The 24,569-nt window shown below is 33.5% G+C and overlaps 4 protein-coding genes and 1 non-coding gene across 6 annotated transcripts; 3 read left to right on the top strand and 2 right to left on the bottom strand.

Annotated features, from left to right (window-relative positions):
• Positions 1-3,110: 3,110 nt before the first annotated feature.
• On the top strand, positions 3,111-7,270 carry LOC107422856 (KIN14B-interacting protein At4g14310). The gene is made up of 3 exons (XM_016032363.4): positions 3,111-5,052; positions 5,512-6,125; positions 6,492-7,270. The coding sequence occupies exons 1-3, from the start codon at positions 3,259-3,261 to the stop codon at positions 7,021-7,023; spliced, it is 2,940 nt and encodes a 979-aa protein (XP_015887849.3). The 5' UTR covers positions 3,111-3,258; the 3' UTR covers positions 7,024-7,270.
• Positions 7,271-8,049: 779 nt separating this feature from the next.
• LOC107422841 (actin-depolymerizing factor) lies at positions 8,050-11,066 on the top strand. The gene is made up of 3 exons (XM_016032351.4): positions 8,050-8,276; positions 9,666-9,931; positions 10,601-11,066. The coding sequence occupies exons 1-3, from the start codon at positions 8,262-8,264 to the stop codon at positions 10,749-10,751; spliced, it is 432 nt and encodes a 143-aa protein (XP_015887837.1). The 5' UTR covers positions 8,050-8,261; the 3' UTR covers positions 10,752-11,066.
• TRNAT-GGU (transfer RNA threonine (anticodon GGU)) lies at positions 8,635-8,706 on the bottom strand. Its single transcript has one exon. It is a non-coding gene; the product is annotated as a tRNA-Thr (tRNA).
• A 1,682-nt stretch (positions 11,067-12,748) lies between the features above and the next one.
• Positions 12,749-17,919, top strand: LOC107422878 (cryptochrome-1). 2 transcript variants are annotated; one of them, XM_048477464.2, is made up of 6 exons: positions 12,749-13,008; positions 13,256-13,893; positions 14,302-14,532; positions 14,737-15,443; positions 16,041-16,722; positions 17,552-17,919. In XM_048477464.2, the coding sequence occupies exons 2-6, from the start codon at positions 13,581-13,583 to the stop codon at positions 17,566-17,568; spliced, it is 1,950 nt and encodes a 649-aa protein (XP_048333421.2). In that variant the 5' UTR covers positions 12,749-13,008; positions 13,256-13,580; the 3' UTR covers positions 17,569-17,919. The 2 variants fall into 2 exon arrangements, with proteins under 2 accessions (XP_048333421.2, XP_024931376.3); XM_025075608.3 differs by having other exon boundaries at positions 13,366-13,893.
• A 2,159-nt stretch (positions 17,920-20,078) lies between these two features.
• LOC107422859 (phosphoenolpyruvate carboxylase kinase 1) lies at positions 20,079-21,751 on the bottom strand. Its single transcript, XM_016032367.4, has 2 exons — positions 20,881-21,751; positions 20,079-20,506 (listed from the first exon to the last, which is right to left on the bottom strand). Exons 1-2 carry the CDS (start codon positions 21,662-21,664, stop codon positions 20,448-20,450), a joined length of 843 nt encoding a protein of 280 aa, XP_015887853.3. The 5' UTR covers positions 21,665-21,751; the 3' UTR covers positions 20,079-20,447.
• Between the last annotated feature and the right edge of the window lie 2,818 nt (positions 21,752-24,569).

Consider the following 24,569-nt stretch of genomic DNA (forward strand, 5'->3'; position numbering starts at 1 on the left):
ATCATTGAACTAAGTCTATGATTACTTTTCAGCTTATTTATTAGTTATGTAAACATGGATTATATTAGTTACACTATTTAGAAATTAATTTTCCTCTTCACGTGGAAGATCATTTTCTATTTTTCAAATTATACAAAAAATGTATATGGTATCATTTACAAACTACGCATAATCACTGGAATTATCTAAAGTATAAATTAAAAAAAATTGGAGAAAAATCAAGGGTAGTTAGTAGAAATTGGATCAAGAAATTCAAAAATTAGGTAAAGTATTAATTGAGTTGGACAAAAGAAAAAAAATTCTAGATGTTCAAACTATGGGAGGGGAACAAATAAAAACCATGTATGAGATTAGCTCAGTCAGGGCTAGCTAGTACGGTATATATAGAAAATGGCTGCATAATCAATGTGGCAGTGCTAATTGTTGAATCTCTCAGCAACACGTGTGTCAAAAAAAAAAAAAAAAAGGCCAGTTGCTGAAAAGGTGGGTTATATTAACCAAAGGCAAACATACAAGCAAGGCATGTTGCCCATGAAGACCAGTTGAAGTGTTCCATAGAAGGTCAAAAACATCAAGCCCTCTTAATAAGCTTAGTCTTTTGAATTGAAAACTTAGTTATAATAAATACTACAGTACTACTAAGCCATCAGCATTGGCCAGTTCTTTCACACGCCTGCCAGAGGAATATGCTTATTACTTGTACCAAGTCTATCCAAGGCAATCTCTTGCTGGCTTGTGGATATCAATAAGATACGAAGTCCAAGATAAATAAGAAACTGACGGGGTAAAAAAATAAAAAGGGATAGGAAAAGGTCCAAAATAAACTCTGTATAAAGTTTGAGGAGGTACTGATGCAAGGATTTGACTATGATCCGACTTCGTATTAATTGCCTCACCAATATCACAAAATCAATTTCAAAGGATCATGAACATATTAGACTTTCAAGTTCTTTGACACTTTCTTAATCAATCAATTACTGATGCAATTACTTTGAAATAATTAAACAAGAGGTGAAAGAAATGTAAATTTTCTTTCAGCATAGAACTGTTCTCAGAATATAGCATCAAAGGCGTATTTGAAATATTCCGACTGAATGTTTCTATGGGAATCACAAATACTTAGAACAAATTCGTGGTTTTTGTTTATTATTATTATTTTTTCCCCTAAAGGACGTACGTTATATGATTATTTCAAATCATTATATAATAAACTCTTAGTTTGTGTTTAACGGTATATTTTTCATAATTTATGAGGATTAATTGCAGGCATTGGGTTATTTGGTTTTATTTTTAATATTATTATTTAACATATTGGAGTTATTTGTAAGTAGCAAATAGTGAATGGAATGTTAATTAATTCTTATTTAGGTATAACAAAGAGTTTTTTGCTTAATGGAATGGTTAAAGAGTTTATTATATAAGGTATATAAAGTGCCATGCATAAGTATATTATCTAAATGAAACGAGAGAGTCTAATCTAAAAATAAAATAAAGAGTATATCAGTCAATTGAAAAATATAAAATGGTGTATAAAGTTGTTTTGTGGACGTAAATATCATATCCCTTTTATAAATTATGTGAGCAAGACTAAACAACTTAGATGAAAAATGAGTAAATATGGACACGGATGTATTTAACTTTTTTCCCCCCTACTATTAGAGGTTTCATACAAGGATACAACCATATGATTAAGAGTTTAATAATTGATTAGGTGTTTTTCTCCATAAATAAATAAACAATTAGAGATAATTATAGCTATAAATGATGGATCGTTAATACTAGAATTTTAAGAGAGTCAAAAATTTATATATTTCCCAAAAAAAAATGAAAAATTAATCTATTTTATTTAATAAAAATACTTGTTAGGGTTTCTCTCAATAAAAAAAATAAATAAATAAATAAAAATGTTCAAGGCCTCAATATGGGAATCAATTTCTAGACCCCTTCTGTATGGGCCTATGGTGCAGCCCATATTGTTAACAAAGGCCTAAATATTTTTTTTTTTTTTTTCTTTTTTGGGCTTGGGGTGGGTGGGGTTGAACTAAGAGCTGAAACAACTCTAGAATCCAATAACACCAGAGGCATCAGCCACTTTGAGGCTCATTCAGAAGATGAGAGCCTATTAAGAGGAAATTAAATCACCACTTTCTAACACTCTCAATAACTATGATGGGTAGAAAATGTGCAATCATCTCAAACTCCTATTTGCAACTACCAATAAAGTCTAGAACAAGGATGATTCTGAGCAATCTCACCATTCATCCAAGAAACCACAATGCTAGAAATCCATTTCCAAATAACTTTCATAATGAGTAAATTCAAGTCAATCTACCAACCAATAGAAAGAAATCTCACTCATTACCTTTTTGATCAACAATATGTCACAAAACTTCCCCAAAAAAAAAAAAAGAAAAAAGAAAAAAGAAAAAAAGAAAAAGAAAAAAAAGAGATGCCAATAAAGTTACATTAAACCTTTGTTTGATTGTTTTACCAACTCATAAAACATCTTCATAATAAACTAAACATTTTGAACTTTTCCATAAGGCCTAAAATTTTTTTTTTTCGATCTTAAAACCCAAAAAAAAAAAAAAAAAGGGCTTTATTATTATTATTAAACAATAAATTTTTAATTCCAATATAGATTTTGGTTAATAGTATTTTAATACATAAAACGATGCTCATCTGTTTTGCCAATCAAGTTAGTACATGCATTTTGTAATCAATGAAAAATGTCTAATCTATATTTTTAAATAAAGTGCCATTATGACAATTAAATTTGCTTACCAAATTTTGAACACTAAATAAAGTGATGATATATCATTAGTTGACAAATAAATATAAAATATCCATATTAGAAGAAGAACTGTGTCTAAGACTGATTAATTATGACATTAAAATTACATACAATATAAATATTTTGAGTTAATTTTGGAATGAGCACCTAGATATTAAAATTGTTCATAATCGTAATTAATATTAAGAATTTAAAGCTACTATATAAAAAGTTTCTGGTCGGTAGAAAAATAAATAATAATAAAAAATGAAAAACTAAATTCATTTTCCCGCTCAAACACAAAATTCAAACTCAAATTCTCTCTCTTTACCACTTTCGTCAAACATCTTCGTTTCCCTTTCAGACAATTCAAAAATTTCTTTCATTACAGACACAGCCAAAATCCTAAAAAACTTCCATTTACTCAATCTTCTTCTTTATCTATTATTATTTCTTTTAATCATTAGTTTCTTCCAAGGAAACCCATGTCAGCATCATTGGCTCGCCGGCCAAGAGACCGTGCCGGCGGTAGCGCCGGACCCAAAGCTCCGGCCAACCACATAAAGCCCTCTAAACCACTCACACCAACCCCCATCTTCGTCAAAAGATCCTCCACCGCCGGAAAAGAGAACCCTCCCGGGCCAACTTCCAAAACCAACAACGCGGCGTCCCTGAAGCCGGCGATCCGACCCATGTTGCGGGTCGATAAAGCGGCCGTCTCTGCTGGCCACGTCGGTGAACCTCGCGTCCGGTGGTCCACTTCGTCTGCACCGAGAGGTAGGAGCCCAAGCCCATCTGAGTTCACGAGGGTTTTATCTGATATGCGCAAGGATAGGAGGGTCTCAACGGATCGGAACGTTCAGGGTTCTCTGCGAGAGAGCGATCGGATGGTGGCGAGCGCAGGTAAGACTTTGAATGGGTTTAGGGTTTCTGAAAGCGTGAAGCAGAAGAAGGGTGGTTTTGGGGATTTGGGCTTCAAACCGAGTGATTTGGGTGTGGGTCAGATTAAGATTTTCAAGGATTGCAAAGAAGACGGTGGTAGAGTTGGTTTGAATTTGGAGAAAAAGAATGGGGTTTGTGAGGAATTGAAAGTGAACGTTGTTCAGAGCGAGAAAATTGCAAACAAGGTTAGAGAATTCAACAATGGTGGTGATACTGATGGTGTTGATTCAAGCTCGGACTTGGTAAATCCCAATGGGTTTGATAAGAAAGTTCCGATATTGGTCAGGGTCGATAATAAAGCTGTAAGGATTGGTAATGGAATCCATTTGGGGCAGAAAAATGAGGTGAATGAAGAATGTACTAAGGATGTGATGGTTTTGGAAGTTCCTAAAGAGAAAGGTTTGGGTGAAGAAGGCTTTAGTGGTCGGGGTGGTAACAAATATCCAAGCAAGCTCCATGAGAAGCTTGCTTTCTTAGAAGGTAAGGTTAAGAGAATTGCTTCTGATATCAAGAGGACTAAGGAAATGTTGGATATGAATAACCCAGATACCTCAAAGGTGATACTTTCAGATATTCAGGAAAAAATTTCAGGAATTGAGAATGCTATGGGTAATGTGACGGTTGATCCTAATAGTAAGAAGGGAATCTTGAAGGGTGTTGGGCAGGATGAGCAGGATGTAAAAATGGTCGAGAAAGGTCGGATTGAGGAGGTGGACAATTCTAGGAGTTTGGTTAAAGGCATTGAGCAGGTGGATAATGGTAAGAGTTCGGTGAAAGTTTTGAAAAGTGAAGATTTGGAAGCTAGACTTTTTCCTCATCATAAGTTGCTCAGAGGTCGGACAACTTTGAAAGCATCATCAGTAAGCTCTCAAAGTGTAGAGTCCCAGGTTGGAGAACCCAATTGTGAATCAATGGCAGAGGACAAGTCATTAAGCCCTATAGATGAGCATAGGATTGCGGTGGAGTTCTTGGCTTCTTTGGATAAGGAACATGCAAAGGTCACAACGAGGGATGCGCGGGCTGGTTCAGAATATTGTGATGTTGAAGAAATGGATTGTGATACTGATGCAGGAGGACAAGAATCTTCGAACATCATGATTGAAAAAAATGATGTTGAGCTCATTCTTACAACTGATGAAATATTAGATGAGTTTGATGATCAGGAGAATAGGCAGGGAATGATACTTGGCAATGAAACTGAGGATACTTCCAGTGCTCAGTTGAATGAAATAGGCTGTAAAGCCACAACAGCTGGGTGGTTTGTGAATGAGGGGGAGTCTGTTCTTCTTTCTCATGATGATGGTACATGTACCTTCTATGATATTGTCAATTGTGAGGTACATTTTTATTTTTATTTTTTAACACCATTCACTGGCCATTCTTTTTTGGTGATGTGCACTGTTTATTACCAATTGAAAAACATTACAATTTTCAGATAGTGTGCGTATTCAGTATAGTTCGGTAAATGCTTTCTTCTTTTTTAACGAGCTTTGTTAATCTACTTCCATGTCTTGTTTGTTTAAATAGCAATTTGACGATTTTACTTGCTTTCTCAATATCTTTTTACTTTCCTTAGATTGAATTTGGACCATATTTTCGCTTACATGTATTGGAAAAGATAAAATCATGCTTGTTTTTCGCTGCGGTATGAACAGATGCTTCATGGACATTAGCATTTTGCAACATATGTATCTAAATATGAATATTAATTAATAATAGCATGGCACTTCGAATTCGATATAAAAAGAAAAAATTTTCGAGTTTAATTTGTAAGCTGATGGTCCGTCCCTTTTTAGGGGAAGGCTGTGTTCAGGCCTCCTGCAGGAGTTTGTCCTAATATGTGGAGAGATTGTTGGATAGTCCGTGCACCTAGTGCAGATGGTTGCTCAGGGAGGTATGTCGTGGCTGCATCCGCTGGGAATGCTACGGATTCAGGTTTTTGTTCGTGGGATTTCTACAGTAAAGATGTGCAAGCTTTCTACACTGAGGATGGAAAGACCCCTGCAAGATCGGTGCTTAGTCCGTTGCCCAACAACATCTTATATAGAAGAGGTGCTTTATGTAACAATTTGGAAGCAGAGATTCGACAATGGTGGTATAAACCCTGTGGACCTCTTATTATTTCAACTGCTAGCTGCCAGAGGGTCATGAGAATCCATGACATCCGTGATGGGGAGCAAGTTATGAAATGGGATGTGCAGAAGCCTGTGTTATGTATGGATTATTCAAGCCCCTTGCAGTGGAGGAACAGAGGAAAAGTAGTTGTAGCTGAAGCAGAGGCTATCTCTCTGTGGGATGTGAACTCTCTCAATCCTCAGGCATTACTTTCGGTTTCTACATCTGGAAGAAAAGTCTCTGCCCTTCATGTGAATAACACTGACGCTGAACTAGGTGGTGGCGTTCGGCAAAGGTTCTGTTATGTTTACCCTTGTTTACTTATATTCTGTTTTGCTTTCTGTAATATGAAATACATTTCTTGGTTATTTTCATGTTTATGTTTTTCTCTAGTGGATCATAGTTATTTTAACTAAGCATAGGTTTAAAACAACATCTCATTATGCATGTCATTATTCTATGATTACTCAGTCTGCTATCATTTCTATCCAGGTCTTCGTTTTCTTCTTTTGCTTAAGTTTTCGACATTGCATCATGTGTCCTTTGTAGTATGAAAATGTATAATTTGGATTTAAAATTTGGATTTAAAATTTGTCATTTGCTTGGATGGTATGCTATATATTTCACCACCATTTCTAAGAGTTTGATACACAAACTGCAGGTCAACTTCATCAGAAGCAGAAGGAAACGATGGAGTTTTCTGCACCCAGGATTCTATAAATATTTTAGACTTCCGACACCCGAGTGGTGTCGGCCTTAAGATATCAAAACTCGGTGTGAATGTTCAGTCTGTTTTCTCTCGTGGAGATTCTATCTATCTTGGTTGCAACAATGTGAGCTCAGGGGCTAAAAAACAGTTCTCTTCAGAAGTGCAGCAGTTTTCAATGCGCAATCAGAGACTATTTAGCACTTATGCTTTTCCAGAATGCAATGCAGATAGCCACCAAAGAGCAATTACACAAGTTTGGGGAAATTCAAATACTGTTATGGGTGTTTGTGGAAGAGGGCTGTTTGTGTTTGATCCCTTGAAGGATAATGAACTGCAGTGCTTTACCACTGAATTTGGAAAGACTCAAAATGTCAGAGAAATTATTGGCCCAGATGACTTGTATTCGCCTTGTTTCGATTACTTGTCCTCTCGTGCTCTCCTCATATCTAGAGATCGTCCAGCAATGTGGAGGCACTTAACATAGGAAGGCTGATAGGAGTTCTCAGCATAAGTTATTTTGGTAGGTCTCAATATAAGAATGTGTTAACGTGTTTTTTGGTGTCTGTTACATACTTTGTAGAACTTTGAAGATAATTGCTATTCATCAAAATGTGTTTGGCTTCATAGAAGCACAAATATCTTGTATGTGTATGTTTTGAAGGTATTGTACTAGGGACGAATATATGTATCTTGTAGGTGAATGAAAAATGTTTAATTTTCTCTTGTTGGTTGCTTCTGTTTCTCAGCAACCAAGCATGGTAAAAGCTAGTTGTTGTACCTGCTTATGCTCCATTTTCTGTACAAAGAATCCAGAACGGCTAAACGTTAAAAAGCCGCCATTTTGAATTGAAAAAACAGTTTTTTACTTCTGAGCTTTGCTTTGTTTTGATTGGGAATTTCCATGTTTTTTTCTTGGCTTGAAAATGTTCCATTTCTATTTTCAATTATGTTTTTCCTTCTTCAATAATCGTTTCACAAAAATAATAGACTATATAAAAAAAATATTAAGTTCTGTTAATATTATTACTAAGAGAAAACTATTTTTATCACAAATGGGGGAAGGGAGATTATTACTCAAATCAAGATTCCAACCTTGAAATGTGTACTCTCACTAAATTTACCATCGATCCAAACCTATGAATAAAAACACCTTAATTGATAATAAAAGTTTATAAAACTATTATATAAATCTAAACTATTATATAAATATAAATTTACAATCTTTGTCTTGCCACCGTGGATCACCATTAATGTGCATAAAATCCAACGTACAAAAAAGAAAAGAAAAAGATGTCCCACAAATGGACCAACCAATCAGAGAGCCTCGAATCTAATCAACATCCTAATCGAAAGGTCAGAATTTGTCTGTGACATAGTAATTATGACAGTAACAGATGATACTCAAGAGACCGTGATGGAGTGGGGGCCTGTGTCGTGAAAAGAACATAGAAGAAAAGGAAGCCCATGACAGGACGCCTTTCTTTTTCTTCTTTGTTTTTATCTTTTTCTCTCTCGGCTTTCATTTCCCTTCCTTTTCCTTCAAACCACGAATCCTTTGCTTTTATTCGCCTTTTTCCATTCAAAAACTCATAAAAATAAAAGATATAATTTCTTTCTTTTGGCTGTCTCTTTTGGTGGCTGTTTTTTCTCCTCCTTTCTTCTCCATACAGTTCCAAATCCTTTCTTGAAGAAAGACTTTCTTTTTTGGTGACGAGTGCAGGCATGGCTTTCAGAGGGGTGAGCTTCAACTATTTCTTGTTTAGATCTGACTTTCTTTTTTTTTTTTTTTTTTTTGGAATATGAAATTTAAAGTTCATAGTTTGAGGTTCTGCTGGCTAACTTTGTGGGTCTGATAATCTGATTATCAGGAATTTTGGTTTGTCATTCTTTTTCTAGCTGAAGATATTAGCTTTGGTTTCTGGGTTTTTTTATTTTTTGGAATATGAAATTTAAAGTTCATCGTTTGAGGTTCTGCTGGCTAACATTGTGGGTCTGATAATCTGATTATCAGGAATTTTGGTTTGTCATTCTTTTTCTAGCTGAAGATATTAGTTTTGGTTATGAATACTGCCGTTGGAGTTTATGAAAAAACCAAAGCCCCTTATCGGATTTGAACCGATGACTTACGCCTTACCATGGCGTTACTCTACCACTGAGTTAAAAGGGCCCGTTTACTTCAACTCCTGAATTAGCCGCTAGTTACTATGAGTTTAGTGTATATACTTATTATATGTTATATGTCTATAGACATATCTTATACGTTTATACGTTATAATCTATTTAATAGATATATCTTAGACGCATAGTGGATCATTCAGGAACGCTCAATTTGATTTACCTAGTGAGTATCCATATAATTCCGTAGACCTCTTTTAAAAACTCCAATCTAGAAAAAGAATTGATATCTTGTACTTCTGTCGTATCAATTATCATTTTAACGATCAACTTCTCCCATAATGATATCTATGCTACCTAGTATCGTCATAATATCAGTTTTTTTAATTATTCATGCACTCGCTCTTTTTTCCTTTTTTTTTGGGTCTATTTCACAAAGTGGGTTCTTAATGAACACTTGAACACTTGAACACTTGAACAGTTGAACTTTTGTTTTTGTAGTACTTATTTCAATTTTTTTTTATTAAGTAGTCTTTTTTTCCCCCCAGTAAAGCTTTTGGGCTTCAAGGAAATTTTTGTTATTATATTTGTTAAAGGTATATCATAGAGGCAAAGGCAATATTTTGTGTTCTATAGGAATTTTATTGACGTTCAGCTTCGTTGAGTAGTTAGTTTTTTATCTGTTTTCTTGATCGTTGAGGTTTCTTGTCTTTGGTACCTTTGGTTGCTTGACCTTATTGGTTCAAATTAGAACTGAAGTTGTCTTTGCCAATAAATTGTTATCCATTTTTTGATACGTACACATGTGGCTCTGGGATTTGCTTACACTTTCTGCTGAGCCCAGCTGTTCAATGTTGAATAAGGAACGACTTTAAATTGTGAATTTTTGTTTCTATTCCGTGCTTAAGAGATGGAATTATGTGAGGGCTCAAACATTGTACATTTGCTTACACTTTATGTTTTTATTTAATGTTGATTGGAGCTAAGTATCTAAACTGGGTTTTGTATTAGACAAATTCATCATCTGGCATGGGCGTTGCTGAGCACAGTAAGAGCACATACCTGGAACTGCAGAGGAAAAAGGTTCACCGCTATGTGATTTTTAAGATTGATGAAAAGAAAAAGGAGGTTGTGGTTGAAAAGACGGGAGGACCTGCTGAAAGCTATGATGATTTCACTGCTTCTTTGCCTGAGAATGACTGCCGTTATGCAGTTTATGACTTTGATTTTGTGACCGCGGAGAATTGTCAGAAAAGCAAGATCTTTTTCATTGCATGGTTAGTTTCTTTTGCTGTTGACTGACTTTAAAGTACTAGACTCTGATTCTGACGCAATTGAACTTGATATTTATTCGAGATTGTGACTTGTTGAGGTAGCATCTGCTGTTGATGCTACTTTTGGAAGTGATAAGTTTGCTAATAAGGAGTGATATGTTAATTAATCAAATGGAAGTTGATAGCTTTTTTAGTAATCTGATATCTCTTTAAGTATGAAGAGGACGAATGCTTGGAGCTTTGTTAGTTTGCACTCATTTCACTTGCTATACATGATGTCCCTTTTTCAGTGAGGCTGTTTTAATGTTCTCTTTTTTGCTCTTGTTCAGGGGTGTTCAGAAAACAAGTAGTGTCAACTTTAAAAGTTGAATTTGTCGACGTTTCCCTTGGTTGGAATGTAGTTAGGTTTTTCTTTTTGTTTCATTGGCTGGTTTAGACAGCAGGAGATAGCCTTCCCCACCACTTGAGCTTCATCATAAGCTGTAATTTCATTAGCTATTCGTTAATTATTTATCCTTCTTTTTTGCATTATTAATTCTTAATTTTGTTTGCTCAGTTTAGTGTTGTGAAAAATGTGTCTTTTATGTAGTTCATTGTTCAAAGAGCATAGTTTATATCAATAAATGATCATTGCAGCATTTTTGGTCACCTTCATTACTTGTTCGAATTCAGGTCGCCTTCTGTATCAAGAATCCGTGCAAAGATGCTCTATGCTACATCAAAGGAAAGGTTCAGAAGGGAGCTGGAAGGCATCCATTATGAGATCCAGGCTACTGATCCGACCGAAATGGATATCGATGTCATCCGAGAGCGTGCAAACTGAGCACTTGTCTGAAACTGTTTGTTCATCTTGAACAAGTGCCTGGAGTTTCTGTTATCAACCTGAAGGGAAAATCCACTTTCCTGCTCTGATTAGTTTTCTGGTTTCCACAAAATCTGTTCATGCACACATTACAATATCCCAACATTATCAAATAAAACAGCACCTGGAAAATGGCTGATTAGGGACTTGTGGCTATGATACCCTGTAGAGGGGAATTTGAGCTTCCCTATTGCCTTTTGATGCATTCTGGGTGAAAATTGGGTGACTAGACATCATGATTTGAATCCTCTTATTATGAAATACATATTTCTATCATAGAGTCTCTCTTTGCATTCATTTATTTATCTACCATAGTAAATTATTTACGTGTTTCATATCTAATCTCTAAAGAATTTGTGGTTTTAAAGAAAGTACTGGGACTTGGCAATTGGATTCTGCATAGTTGGTTCAGTGAATTGGCCTAAAATTTTCTAAGAGGTGAAATTAACAGGAATTGGAATTGACGGGTTCATCTGTATCAAAACTCACCTCTGTTTTTTTTTACTTTTTGGTCTCATAATTGCCAAATTCTCTTTTTATACTTTCCATTTCACAAATGGACAGACAGGTGGTAGGATCACTTTCAATGTTCAAGTTGTTAACTGTTGAATGTCAGTGATATTTATTTCTTGGCCTTTGTGGTTGTCGACAGCTTTAGAGGGATATCAGAGAACCCATGTGGGGATAACTCAAGCAGATCCCAAAATAAAAATAAACAAGCAAATATAAAATTATAAACCAAGTTTGGTTGATTTATCCCATTTACCAAACAAAATAAATATATAATTTCATTTACTTCCTTTTATATTTAGTTTAAATATAAATTTTTAAAAGTATCTTTTCTTTTTTAAAATTTTTAAATATATATATTTTTTTATTTATATTCTTCAAAAAAAAATTATTTATTTTCGTTTACTTTCATGAAAAGGTATTAGTTAATTTTTTTTAAAATTTAAAAAATTAAATTAAAATTAATGCAAATTTTAAAAAATTTAGATGAAATATTCTCAAAAAAAAAATAAAAAGGGTTAATTTTTCACTTCCAATTTCCAAAATACTTTTGATTTGGTAAAATACATTTTCGCCAAACTACTTGTGGGTTTGCACTTTGGCCCTTTTAAAAGTATTGCTTTTGTGCCATTTTAGCCTAATAATAACTTACATTTGAAATTGTAAAGAAATAAATTATGTAGTTATTCAATAAGTAACATTTTGCTTTCAAAACTATCATTATTAACATTGAAACCGAAATGAACCAAAAAAATAATGCTTCATGGACAATGTTGTGGAAGTTTGAGGGTAAATTCAAAAACACACAATAACTTAGGGTAGAAATATTGATAAAAAAAAAAACTTAGGGGGTAAAATATTTTACCCAAAAAATTATTGGACTATCCAGTTTTATACTTTCCATTACAAGTAATATTATGGGACAAAACGGAAAGAAAAAAACAAAAAAAGAGGGGAATCCATCAATATGATGAGAGAAACAACCAAAAAATAAAAAAAAATAAAAAAATTAAGGTTGTCCGACATAAATTTGAAAACTGTAACACAATAGGGATTTCCAAAAACAAAACGCAGTTCCACGTGTAAACACTATTGTAGCAAATCTTTCCACATTTAGAACAGTATCTAGGACAACATCAAATGGAAAACATGTGCGAATGTGCGATTGATTTGTTTGGAATTTTTGATTTTGAATTTTGAGGGTTGTGCCCAATCAATTAACCCTTCAAAACCTCCAAACCCGGAAAGCTTTGTCATGCTACTACTAGAGTCATTTTCAACAGGTTCTTAGTAATTAAATATCGTTTTGAGTCAATGAGGTTTACCATTAAGAATTTAGGAAGCCTTATCTTCTCCTTTTTTTTTTATCTTTCATGGTGGGGCCATCAGAAGGACCAAGTAGTGTCTTACCACCACAATTTACTCAAAACTTTCTCCACGTGATGTAACGTAATTGGGATCCATAATTTCACTCAATGAAAAATCCATTTTCCTGATTCACCTTTGCTCTTCATAGGCCTCTCTCTGCTCACACACTGTACGTCGTATGACAGATAGGCTAATAAACTGGTTTGTACAGTTTATATACATGTTTTTCCATGTTTATTAAAATAAAATTTTCCGATTTATAAACCATTTTGGAGCCTCCGTGGTTGATAGGAAAATGGGTATTTGTTATCTCCTTCAATGATGTCTAAAACCTGAACTGGTAATGGTCATGATCCTTTTGTTTCTATGATTATGTTCTGGTTCTTTTAGTTATTATATTCTGGTTCTTTGTGGATAACTTTCTTTAATGAATTATTGATTAATTATTTCAGATTCATTGTCTTTGGTCGTTTAGTCACATGAAATCTGATGCTTCTGATTTGCTATATTTATGCACAAAACTGTTTCTTTTTTTTTTGCGGCAAAACCAGGGTAAAATCAAAGCTGTATTAAACTCTTGTTTTCAGAACACTAGGTGAATCAAAGCTAAATATGCTCTTCGATGGTGGGCTTTTGAGTTGAAGTATTTTGGGAAGGTTATTTGAATCCTCATAATTTTTTCTCTTGATCTGGCCAGATTTTAAGGTCTCAGAGCCAATAGCAAATCCTGCAGTTTCAATTTCTTGTTGCTTTGTGGGTTTCTAGATTCAGCCCCATCAATTCATTAGCTGGGGTTTGTGACAGATGAGGATTTCATCTATGTTGGAAGTGATTGGAAGAAAGATGTAGTGAAAATTCTTGAGAGCTTTATGAATTCGGTAATTCTAACCTGAAGGATCTGAATAATGCAAGATGGATGGTGGTAATAAGACCATAGTTTGGTTTAGAAGGGACCTGAGGATTGAGGATAATCCTGCTTTAGTTGCTGCTGCAAGGGATGGTTGTGTCTTTCCTGTGTATATTTGGTGTCCTAAAGAGGAAGGGCAATTCTATCCCGGTAGAGTTTCGAGATGGTGGTTGAAACAGTCTCTTGCTCACTTGGATCAGTCCTTGAAATCACTTGGGGCTGAACTTGTGCTGATTAAAACCGAAAGTACTTTCGATGCTCTCTTGGAGTGTATCAACGCCACTGGAGCAACAAAAGTAGTCTTTAACCATCTTTATGGTATGTTAGTTACGCTTCCTCTCTTCATGGTAGCTTTATTCCATAGATGAACAAACACACTTATAAATACGTTTCTATGAGTATGTTTAGTTATATATTCTCAGAGATTGATTTTATTCAATTTGAAATTGTTGTTTCTCTTTGGATGCTTATATCTGTTGTATCATGTGTAAACTTTGTTGTTGATAATTGTTGCTGTTATGGAATTGTCTCGACCTTCATTAGGTTTTATTTAGGTGATATAAATAAAGAGTTAACAAGTTTAGAGATGTTATTTATCAATTTTATTTATTTATTTATTTTTATTTATTTATTTATTTTTAATGGCTTTACTTATTACAAACGTACCGCAGATGAAGCATCTAAAAACTCATACATCTTATATGTCTCTCTTTCACTCTACACTAGATCCTGTTTCACTTGTTCGTGATCACAGCGTCAAAAAAAAACTTGTGGAGTTAGGCATTTCGGTGCAGAGCTTTAATGCAGATTTGTTGTTCGAGCCATGGGAAATTTATGATGAACAAGGAAATGCATATACAAACTTTGAGTCTTATTGGAATAAGTGCTTGGACATGCCAATGGAACCTACTTCATTTCTTCCTCCATGGAAATTGTTACCAGCAGCAGCAGCAGCAGGTACATATTAACTTTTTCTAAGTAGGTTTTTCCATATTGACAGATTGATTAATTGTTAATTTAGGAACATTTCCTTGGTAATACAATATTGCAGAAGGTATGTAATTCCTTTTTGACAATTTTTTTTTTTTTTTTTCAAAAGAACAAAATAAAAAGATGAGAAGTATGGAAACCTGATATGCAATTTTATGGCATTACTGACAGGAAGAATCAAAAAAAGTTCAATTGATGATTTGAATCTCGAAAATGAATCAGAAAAATCAAGTAATGCCCTTTTAGGAAGATCATGGTCTCCAGGTTGGAGCAATGCTGATAAAGTCTTAACTGAATTTATTGAGGTGCACCTTGTTGAATATTCAAATAATAGGCTAAAGGTTGGAGGAAACTCCACATCACTTCTGTCTCCATATCTTCATTTCGGAGAACTGAGTGTGAGGAAGGTTTTCCAGTGTGCTCGAACAAAACAGATTCTGTGGGTTAAAGAAGGGAACTCTGTAGGGCAAGAAAGTGTTACTCTTTTTCTCAGGGCCCTCGGGCTTAGAGAATACTCTCGTTACCTTTGTTTCAACTTCCCGTTCACCCACGAGAGGTCGTTGTTGATCAACTTGAAATTTTTCCCATGGCAAGCCAACCAGGCACGTTTTAAGGCTTGGAGACAGGGAAAAACTGGCTACCCTTTGGTTGATGCAGGAATGAGAGAGCTTTGGGCGACCGGGTGGATACACAACAGAATTAGAGTCATTGTTTCAAGTTTTGCGGTGAAGGTTTTGCTTCTACCTTGGAGATGGGGAATGAAGTATTTCTGGGACACACTTTTGGATGCAGACTTGGAAAGTGATATACTTGGTTGGCAGTATATCTCAGGAAGTTTACCGGATGGCCACGAGCTTGAGCGTCTGGACAGTCCCGAGGTTAGCATTTGTTATTGAGCGTATATCAATCTAATATTGCTACTAGTTGTGTCTATAATCTGCAAGGATTTAGAAATTGAACATATCTTCTTGATTCCTACGATGGAAAAGCTATGCTGTTGATAATGAAAACTCCTATGGAATTGTATCAGCTCGTTGTGTTTCTTGTTTGCATTGGATTTATTCCATTGTGCCTAAGCATGATACATATGGATCTTTTGTTCTATGAACATATTTCCAAAGCAAGGAATTTTACGTCCTCAGTGGTGATTTTTCATCTATTTTGTTCTGCTTATCATGGTAACAGCTTTTTGTACCATTTCTTATGTGTTAAATTCTTGGTACGCTGCATGAAAAGTAATCCAACTTTCTTAGAACTTCAAAATACTTCTAATAAGTGTAAAAAAAAAAAAAGGTTATAAAACTGTACCGGAAGATTCTGAAAATGATTAGTAAGTTCAATATTAAGTTTTTTTTCAAAACCTAAAGTTTCAATTATATATAGCCTCATAGACTGTTTCTTGAAATAGAAGCAGTTCCAATCAGCCTGTTTTTGAATCTCATTCTTATTCATATATCTGAAATTTTGGAGTCTAGCTTCAAGGCTCAAAATTTGATCCAGAGGGAGAATATGTGAGGCAATGGCTGCCTGAACTAGCACGATTACCAACTGAGTGGATCCATCATCCATGGGACGCACCAGAATCTGTGCTTAAAGCGTCAGGGGTCGAGTTGGGTTTCAACTATCCAAAACCCATTATTGATCTAGATTCAGCAAGAGAACATTTGACTGAGGCTATATTCAAGATGTGGGAAATGGAAGCAGCTTCAAAGGATGGAAAATCAAGTGGGAAAGATGAAGTTGTTGTTGATAACTCGGACCGGATTGCAAATCTGCCTGTTAAAATGGTTGCCTTCAAGGAAGAAAAAGCTTTGCGATGTCCTACCAATTCATCAAATGATCAGATGGTGCCAACTTCACAAAATCTGAAAACCAATCCAATTAACAGGAAGAGATCAAAACATGTGGAAGAGGAGAGAGACACGCCGAATAATTTGGGCAATGTTGATAAGGCCGGGACATCAAGAGCAGATAAAGAGTTGCGTTCAACAGCTGAATCTTCATCTGCTAAGAAGCAGACTACAAGCAGGGATTCATTTTCTGTCCCACAATCATGTTCATTGACAAAAGGCAAGCCTTCTCAGGAGTGTGAATCTTCCGAACTGCTGTGGCCGCAGCAACAACAGGTTGACGTGGAACAGAGTTCAACCGGAGATGGTATATAAACTCAATCATATCAGTCTTAATAATTTTGTTGTTCTTAACAGATAAAGTCTTGGTTGAGTTACATTTTTTCGGTTTCCATACAACATTTGCAGTCAAATTAGTCTATGAAGTTTGAATTTTCATTGGAGAGATTGTTATCAGGATAGATATAAACTGGATTGCTTGTATAGTTATACTTTTATTTACCTTGTATAAACAATTTCTTATTTGCAATTATATGGTTTTTGGCCATTAATAAATTAATTATTGGCTAACACAAATTTTAAACAGAAGTTTTCTAAATTTGGCATTGTTTATTCTAGCCCATAATTTTGATACTGTTTCTTTGGATAAAACCACAGGGCTTGAAATCTTTTTTTATAATTAATATCGGTATTTACATATCTGTTTTCCTCTGTCAACAAATTCCACTTTTGGTGAGAAAAAAACTTTAAAATTACCAAAGAAAATAGCAAAAGAGAAAAAGAAGAGCTTGGAAATGAAGTTTGGGAAAAGAAAATGCTTATTTTGGATGAGAAAACAATTATCATTGTAATTTTGTTAGTCTATATTTTTCAGGTTACATTTTTTTGCTCTAAAGAAGGATTCAATTTAACTTGTTAGTTAAGGAATTTATCTAATTATGTATTTCATGCTAATTCAACAGATAATCATCAAAGTTGTTTTAGTTATTGAGGGATGAGAGATCATTTGGCATTCAACTGTTTTTCTTTCAATATTTAAAAAGTTACATACTGTTTGTTTTCTATTCATATAATCTTCTTTCTCTTGAATTTAACACATTTATATGCTTCTAATATTCTATCAACTTTTTCTATAGGAGCTATGGAAGATTAATGTCTCTCTCATCAAAAAATTCACTGGCAAGAATGTTGTTCTTCGACGAAAACGATTATTCTGCTTTTCAGTTCTGCAATTTTGTGCAACTGCATTTCCGGTATGATTAACTCGAATTTGATCTTTAGTAATAACATGTTTTCTGGGTAATGATATGTTTCCTTCACTTTCCTTTATAGTTATGTCGGTAGGGTTTGAAAATATGATAGTTTGATGACATTCTGGAATTAGTTTGCCATTTTCTTTTTATGCATGTATATACCACAAATATATAAGTTCATATATATATATGGATAGTGTTACATTTACCATGAAATTCTACAAAGTATCTTAACCTTACTTACAATTTTCTTATCCAATCGTAAATTGATGTTTATCTGTTCTTTAGAGTATAATTATAATCTAAATTCATGAAAAATGAACCCAATAACATTTTGCTATGTCATTTGCTAAATAAAATTTGATGAACAAATTTGACCACTATTGTATTATTGTTTTTTATATATAAAAAAGCGGTTGGTTATACATATATACATATATACGTATATATACATATATATATATATATATATATATATATGTATATATATATATATATTATGTACCATAATCAATGTTGCTGTTAGATGAAAAGTGCCAAAAGGTTTGTCTTTTAAGTTAGTCTGATAATAATCAAATTCATTTTTCGTCATCATTAGAATGGAGTCGATCTGAATTATAATGTTCTGTTAAAATCAAAACAATTTTTTTTTTCTTTTAAAAAAAAGTTTTACTTAAACAACTAGCAAAACATTCTTTAAATTAGTAGACAGCTGGAGATTATTTATAAAAGTCAGGTTGTTATTGGGAATTACACAGAGCCTCTCATAGAAATCATCAGCATTACCGCCCAACATTGTTTCCTTTGACATTATTAATGGTTGAACTGGCCGTTATTTAAATTAAATTATTACCAAAAGAATTATAGTATTAATTTTGTGTCAATGTTATTTGACCTTGAGGAAAATAAGATATTAAGTACAAAATAACTGAAAAAATAATTTATTTTTCCTTCATGTTTAGTTAATGGTTGAACTGGCCGTTATTTATATTAATACAAGGTGTTAAACGACATTTTTTTTTTTTCCTTCCTGTTCTTGGTTTATTTGTTAATCACAGCCAGCACTACTTACAAATTACGTTTTTATTTTTATTTTTTGGAAGAATTATGTTTTTATTTAAAAAATAATAAATAAAACAAGTATCAAGAGGCCGTATAATTATGCTAATCGAAATACTTGTAAACTAGGGAAAACTTAATCAATTAAAAGATCTTGTTACAAATTTAATTAGTTTAAAAAAAAAAAAAAAACAACTCTAAGACTCTTTTTGATAACGGTCTTTCTTTTTATTTTCAGTTTGAAACATAATGAAAAACAAATAGCCGTTATTTTAAACAATTTGACTGTTTTTAAAAATCATTTGAAATATTTTTTTAGATTTTTGATTTTTAAGAATTATTTCTCTCTTTCTCTCTTTTTTTTTTTAATTTTTATTATTTGTACCATTTTCTCGTCCGTACTAACCTTTTAGCCACACGTATCCCTGACCATAAAGATCTTTAGAATTCACCCTTTTGCTGCCTTCAAAAGCCATTTTTTTGCACGCATGAAACATCAACACTTTTATGTGTGTTCTTTAATTGAAATATAAAATAAAAACTAAGATATTTATATTAAAGAAAAAAAAAAAAAAAAAAAAAAAACTAGATCCACCTAAGGAGAATTTTGGATTTTCTGTATAGAGATATATGGACAAGTTCATTTTCCCTAATGTATTTTGGCCTTTCTATTTATCCTAAATCCTATCATTTTAAAAGTATTCGAATGCAGGTATAAAATGCTTTTAATTATTCACATGTATACAAAGTATGACAAATCCTTCAACAGGATAACAGTTGCCATTAATAATTAAATTATTAAAAGCAGTTAAATCTAACAAAAGTAGTTAAAAAAAATCTATTTTAAAAGTTAGTGTTCCCCCAACAACACCATACCAACCTCTTTTGTCGTGACACACCCATGCCATAACAATGTATATAATATTTTAAAATAAATATATATTCACCTTATAATCAAAAGAGCTATTTTTTGCTACTATGAACTATTACAAGATATCCCTAGCAACAAAGACAAAAACTAAAGTTATTCATTTCTTTCAGTTTAAAATATTAGAAGGATCTTGATGGAATTTGCATACCAATTTTATAAGGACAAAGTGAATCAATTATATGTAATTAAAAATTAACATAGATTTTATCGAAATAAAGCAAATCAATGGATAAGTCACCAATCAAGATCATACCTATCCATTTAAACTGGATTAGTTTAGTTAAATTGGTTAAAAAGATGTTTCATTCATTCAAAATTTTATAAATCAAATTTGTTAAAGAGTTAATCATATACGAAAACGATTTTATTTTAATTTAATTTTCTTATAACACATATTCAAACCAAATCACAAAAGGAAAATTACAAAATACTAATATTATTCATATTATTTAACGAGATAAGTTTTTTTTTTTTTTTTCGAGATTAGGATTACAAATTAAGTTAAGCTGGTTTGCTCTTACTAGAACACGCACTTCGATTTCTACTCGCTATTTTTCTCTTCAACTTTGTACATCGTTGACAAAAGAAAAAAGAAAAGAACAAAAAAAAAAACACATAAAAACACGCGCTTCGTCCCCCCCCAAAAAAAAAAAAAAAAACCACCGGGAAAAGCTTCCGTCTTGGAAAACTGTACAGAGCACCGCACGCACTTTACAAAACACGGCTGAGAAAAAGCTCCAAACGATTGCCTCTTTTTTTTTTTTAATTTTTGGTCGTTTGTGAGGCTATTTAGGTAATTAGATCAGCCACCGCTCTTGTTCCACCGCCACTTGTAATCCATGCATGCCCTGCAACAGATTAGCAATTTCACCGCATTAGTTTTTATTTTCCCTCCTTTATTAGTTAATCATACTTATTAATCAAACAGAATTGAAAACTAATTCAATTATATTTATAGCTGAAAAATAAAAAAGGAAGTTTTTACATTTTTTTGGCTTCGAAAATTCGGGTTAAAAACAAGTGGAAGTGAGATTGATCAACAATTTTATGTTATAAAAAATAAAATTTCACTTTCTAGGTAACCAAACAGAGTGAAAAGAAGAGAAATCAAGCCGGGAAATGTGGAACCAAATTGAATCAGACAGCAGAATTAAAAATAATTCTCATGGAAAATGAAATTATTTAAAAAGAAAACAGAGAGAAATACGGTTAATTTGCTTACTTAGAACTTGTTCTGCCGAAAATCTCCTGGAAACGTCTTTGCAAAGCATCCTTCTAAGCAGATCCTTCGCCGTAGGGGAAACCGAGTGGAAAGCCCTTGTCGGAAACCTAAGATTTCCCCTAAGCACCGCTTCGAATATCTCCACCGCCGATTCACCGTAGAAAGGTGGAAAACCGGCCAACATTATGTACAAAACGACGCCGGCGCTCCATACGTCAACTTTTTCGCCGTAGTCTTTCCCCGACAACACCTCCGGCGCGACGTAGTACGGAGTTCCAACGATCCCGCTCATCGGCTCGCCTTCCTTGAAAATCTCAGCCGATCCAAAATCGGCCAGCTTAAGCCGGCTCCTCTCGTCGAACAGAATGTTATCCGGCTTGATATCGCGGTGAGCGACGCCGAGTCGGTGGCAGTGAGCGACAGCTTCCATGAGCTGCGACATTACGACAGCAGCTTCCGGCTCGGAAAAAACTCGGAGCGTAATCCTGCAATGGAGATCAGGCGTATCACAGAGGTCGAGAACTAAGTGGAGATGAGTCTCATCCTCATAGAGACCGTGCATGTTGATTATATGAGGATGAGGAGATAGAAGCTGAAGGATCTTCGGCTCCGTGAAAAGGCATTGGGATTCGAGAAAATCGCCGGAAGTGAGACGCTTATCGATGGACTTCACGGCAAGAGAATAGCCGCCTCCTATAGCCGGAAAGCACCGGAAAACGGTGCCGAATCTTCCCCGGCCGATCTCGTCGCATATAATGTAGTCTCTCTTCAAGCTTTCACTCATCAGTCTCAGTCTCAGTCTATCTCTCTCTCTAGAAATTTCTCTTTTGAAAATTTTGGTAGGTTTGATTTTACGGAGTCTACGGAGGTTTGTTTGCTTTTTAATGAAAGGGAAAAGAGAAAAAAATTAAAATTAAAATCGGTTTCGGAATCTGTTTTAGGGAATATTCGGTGTCAAGTTGATGAGCCAATAAACGCTCACCACGTAATCGAATCCAACGGCTTTAGATACTAACGTGTAATTCGGACCTTGGGATTTGGAAAAACAAAGGCTTGGGGTTGGATTAAATTACGGGACTGCCCCTTATCATAATATCTTTCTCTGTGTGTTTTCTTCGTGTTGTGTGTGTGTGTGTGTGTGTGTGTGTGTGTGAGCGAGGGAGAGAGAGAGAGAGTAAAATGAGGGAAGCGTGTTCCGTACTCACTGCTGTCCTTTCTCTCCTTAGTGGATCACGATTTTCCAATCTCTGTCGTATACGAGAAGCTCAGTGTTGAAATTATTGTATTGGCCCAACCTTCTCGGAGAAATTACCTAATATGCCATGAATATTTTTATAATTTTTTAAATGCTTGTTTTATCTAGAACTTTCGTACTTATCATATCAAATAACTCCCCCTGTCGACCTACCAAATCTGTTAAAATGAATGAAAGCGGATTTTAGGCCAATTTCCGAAGTTGTCATGGAATACCTTCTTAACTATGATATATTTGCAGATTACGTTTTAGCTCACTAATTGCATTTTGCCACTTAATTAATTAAAAAAAAAAGAAGAGAAAAATGAGTAATTAACAAGAAAAATACTTTACGTATAAATCAAAGGTTTTTTTTTTTTTGGGCATAGATGGCCAAAAAAAAAAAAGGGGAAATATAAATAATAATTGAAACCAAGGATTTGACTTAAAACCTTTTCTTTTTGGCTGCTATGTGCCTGCGAAAAGATTAATAAGTTTTGAAAACATTTTTTTTTTGTTTACAAAGAAGAAATTGGAAAAGATAGAAGAATAAATAACCCATATAAATGTTTAATAATATATTAAAGCTAACATAAGAAACAATATATTCCATATATATTTTTTTATTTCTATATTCTACTATGAAACTTGAATATTATTTTGTCCCTCTTCAAATTTCCCTCGAAGGCATGTCCAAAAGGATGAAATGGCCATAGAATTCATGATGCGTAATATAAAAATAAAAACGCCTTTTTATTTATCAAATAAAATTAATAAGAAAGTCCAAACGATGTGATTGTTTTCGAAATTTAAAAATTAATCATTTTACTTACAACCAGGACCATAGTTACGTTAAGTTAGTTCGTCCATTGTTTTTGTTTTTGCTGTTGTTGGTAATCAATGAGTTTATATAATATACAAGTAATTAAAAAATAGACAAGGAATATATATACCCGCTAATCAGCAATGGATTAATTAATTCGTTATTCTTTACTACATAGTAATATAAAAATGTTGCTCAAACAACCTTTATTTTGAAGTAAATATTTCCAAATGCAGCATAAAAATGAACAACATTAATATCAATATATTTAAATATTGATAATATATAAATTTAAACATCCAAACTTGATTTTTTTTTACTTTGAATATTGAATAATTTATTATTTGTATTGTCCTAAAACGAAATGGAGCTTTGCTGAAAATGCCAAATGCTATAAATGAATTAATTAATTACTACTTCATGAAAGGCAAAATGGGAATGGTGGGAAAATAGTCGGAATTTCACAAACAACCAACCAATTTTATATATACAATTACAATAGAAAAAGATACGGAATAGGAAGATGAAATCTTTGTGATGTAACTACATTGAAAAGAAACACTGTGCCAAAAAAGTATGTCTATGGTTGGAGATATAATGACAGACAAAATGAGTAGCACCTCATAAAAATTTGGAATATCTAAAGAAATTGTCTGGAAAATGAGGAATTCATATGACCTTTTGGACGAAGCAAAGGTTGCGTCTTAATAGCCAATCATTCTGAACCCAACGTACACTCCAAAGGACCATCGAAAATAAAACAAGGTGCCAAATTGTATCCCCAAATCCACTCCGGATATTTCTGTTACACATAAATTGTAAACACTATAATTTTGGTATTTATCAATAGGCTTGAAAGCCACATATTACACAACTAATTTATGTGATCAAAATATTGGATATATAATTTTAATTTGCTTTTTATCAAGAAAAGAAAATGAATAAATTTTATTTATATCTTTTCGATTTTATCATAATTATATTTATTATTTTTAATTAAAAAAATTAATAGATGATTCTAAAAATGTTTTTTTTTTTGTAAATATAAATCTAATTATAATTAAGATCAAATTTGAGAAGTTTAAAGTAAATTTTCCCAAAGAAAAAACTGTATGGAAACAAAATAACTTAATGAGGACGATTTATTTTGTAGCTTTAAAAAATTTCCCCTCGCCCAATTCAACACGTCCCCTCCCCCCACACAGTAAAAAGTAAGGGTGCTTTATTAGTTTTTCAAAAGTAAAAGCAGGAAAAGTAAAAAAAAAAAAGAAAAAAAAAAAGGTTGGTGAAATTTTAACCGACGATATTTTATCTTTAAGCAATTCAAAAAGCTAGTTGGAAAGCGGACTCCATGGGATGATAATTTGAATAGTGTAGGTTTAATTTTTTTTAATTTTTTATAAGGTATTGATAGCTGGGAAATGTCCTAAAATATAATAGGTGCTCTTATCTCCGTATACTTTAGTCCACTTATGTAGTATTTTGTTCCGACATGGTCTCGATACACGTGCCCTTTTTATAAAAAATACTATAGAAAAAATAATAAAAAAATTAAAAAGCATTTATTAAAAAAGGAATAGTACATGCTACGTGGCATTCATCCATCAACATACCACCACTTTCCCCTTTTTT

This window comes from Ziziphus jujuba, chromosome 3 (assembly GCF_031755915.1).
Source record: "Ziziphus jujuba cultivar Dongzao chromosome 3, ASM3175591v1".
NCBI classification, from domain to species: Eukaryota; Viridiplantae; Streptophyta; class Magnoliopsida; order Rosales; family Rhamnaceae; genus Ziziphus; species Ziziphus jujuba.

Coding starts and splice junctions, on each gene's coding strand:
- LOC107422878 (XM_048477464.2), top strand. CDS start 13,581: ATGGATGGTGGTAATAAGACCATAGTTTGGTTTAGAAGGGACCTGAGG. Junction 13,894..14,301: donor AGTCTTTAACCATCTTTATG/GTATGTTAGTTA, acceptor ACTCTACACTAG/ATCCTGTTTCACTTGTTCGT. Junction 14,533..14,736: donor ACCAGCAGCAGCAGCAGCAG/GTACATATTAAC, acceptor CATTACTGACAG/GAAGAATCAAAAAAAGTTCA.
- LOC107422841 (XM_016032351.4), top strand. Junction 9,932..10,600: donor AAGATCTTTTTCATTGCATG/GTTAGTTTCTTT, acceptor GTTCGAATTCAG/GTCGCCTTCTGTATCAAGAA.
- LOC107422856 (XM_016032363.4), top strand. CDS start 3,259: ATGTCAGCATCATTGGCTCGCCGGCCAAGAGACCGTGCCGGCGGTAGC. Junction 5,053..5,511: donor ATGATATTGTCAATTGTGAG/GTACATTTTTAT, acceptor GTCCCTTTTTAG/GGGAAGGCTGTGTTCAGGCC. Junction 6,126..6,491: donor GGTGGTGGCGTTCGGCAAAG/GTTCTGTTATGT, acceptor CACAAACTGCAG/GTCAACTTCATCAGAAGCAG.
- LOC107422859 (XM_016032367.4), bottom strand. CDS start 21,664: ATGAGTGAAAGCTTGAAGAGAGACTACATTATATGCGACGAGATCGGC. Junction 20,507..20,880: donor TTCGGCAGAACAAGTTCTAA/GTAAGCAAATTA, acceptor AATCTGTTGCAG/GGCATGCATGGATTACAAGT.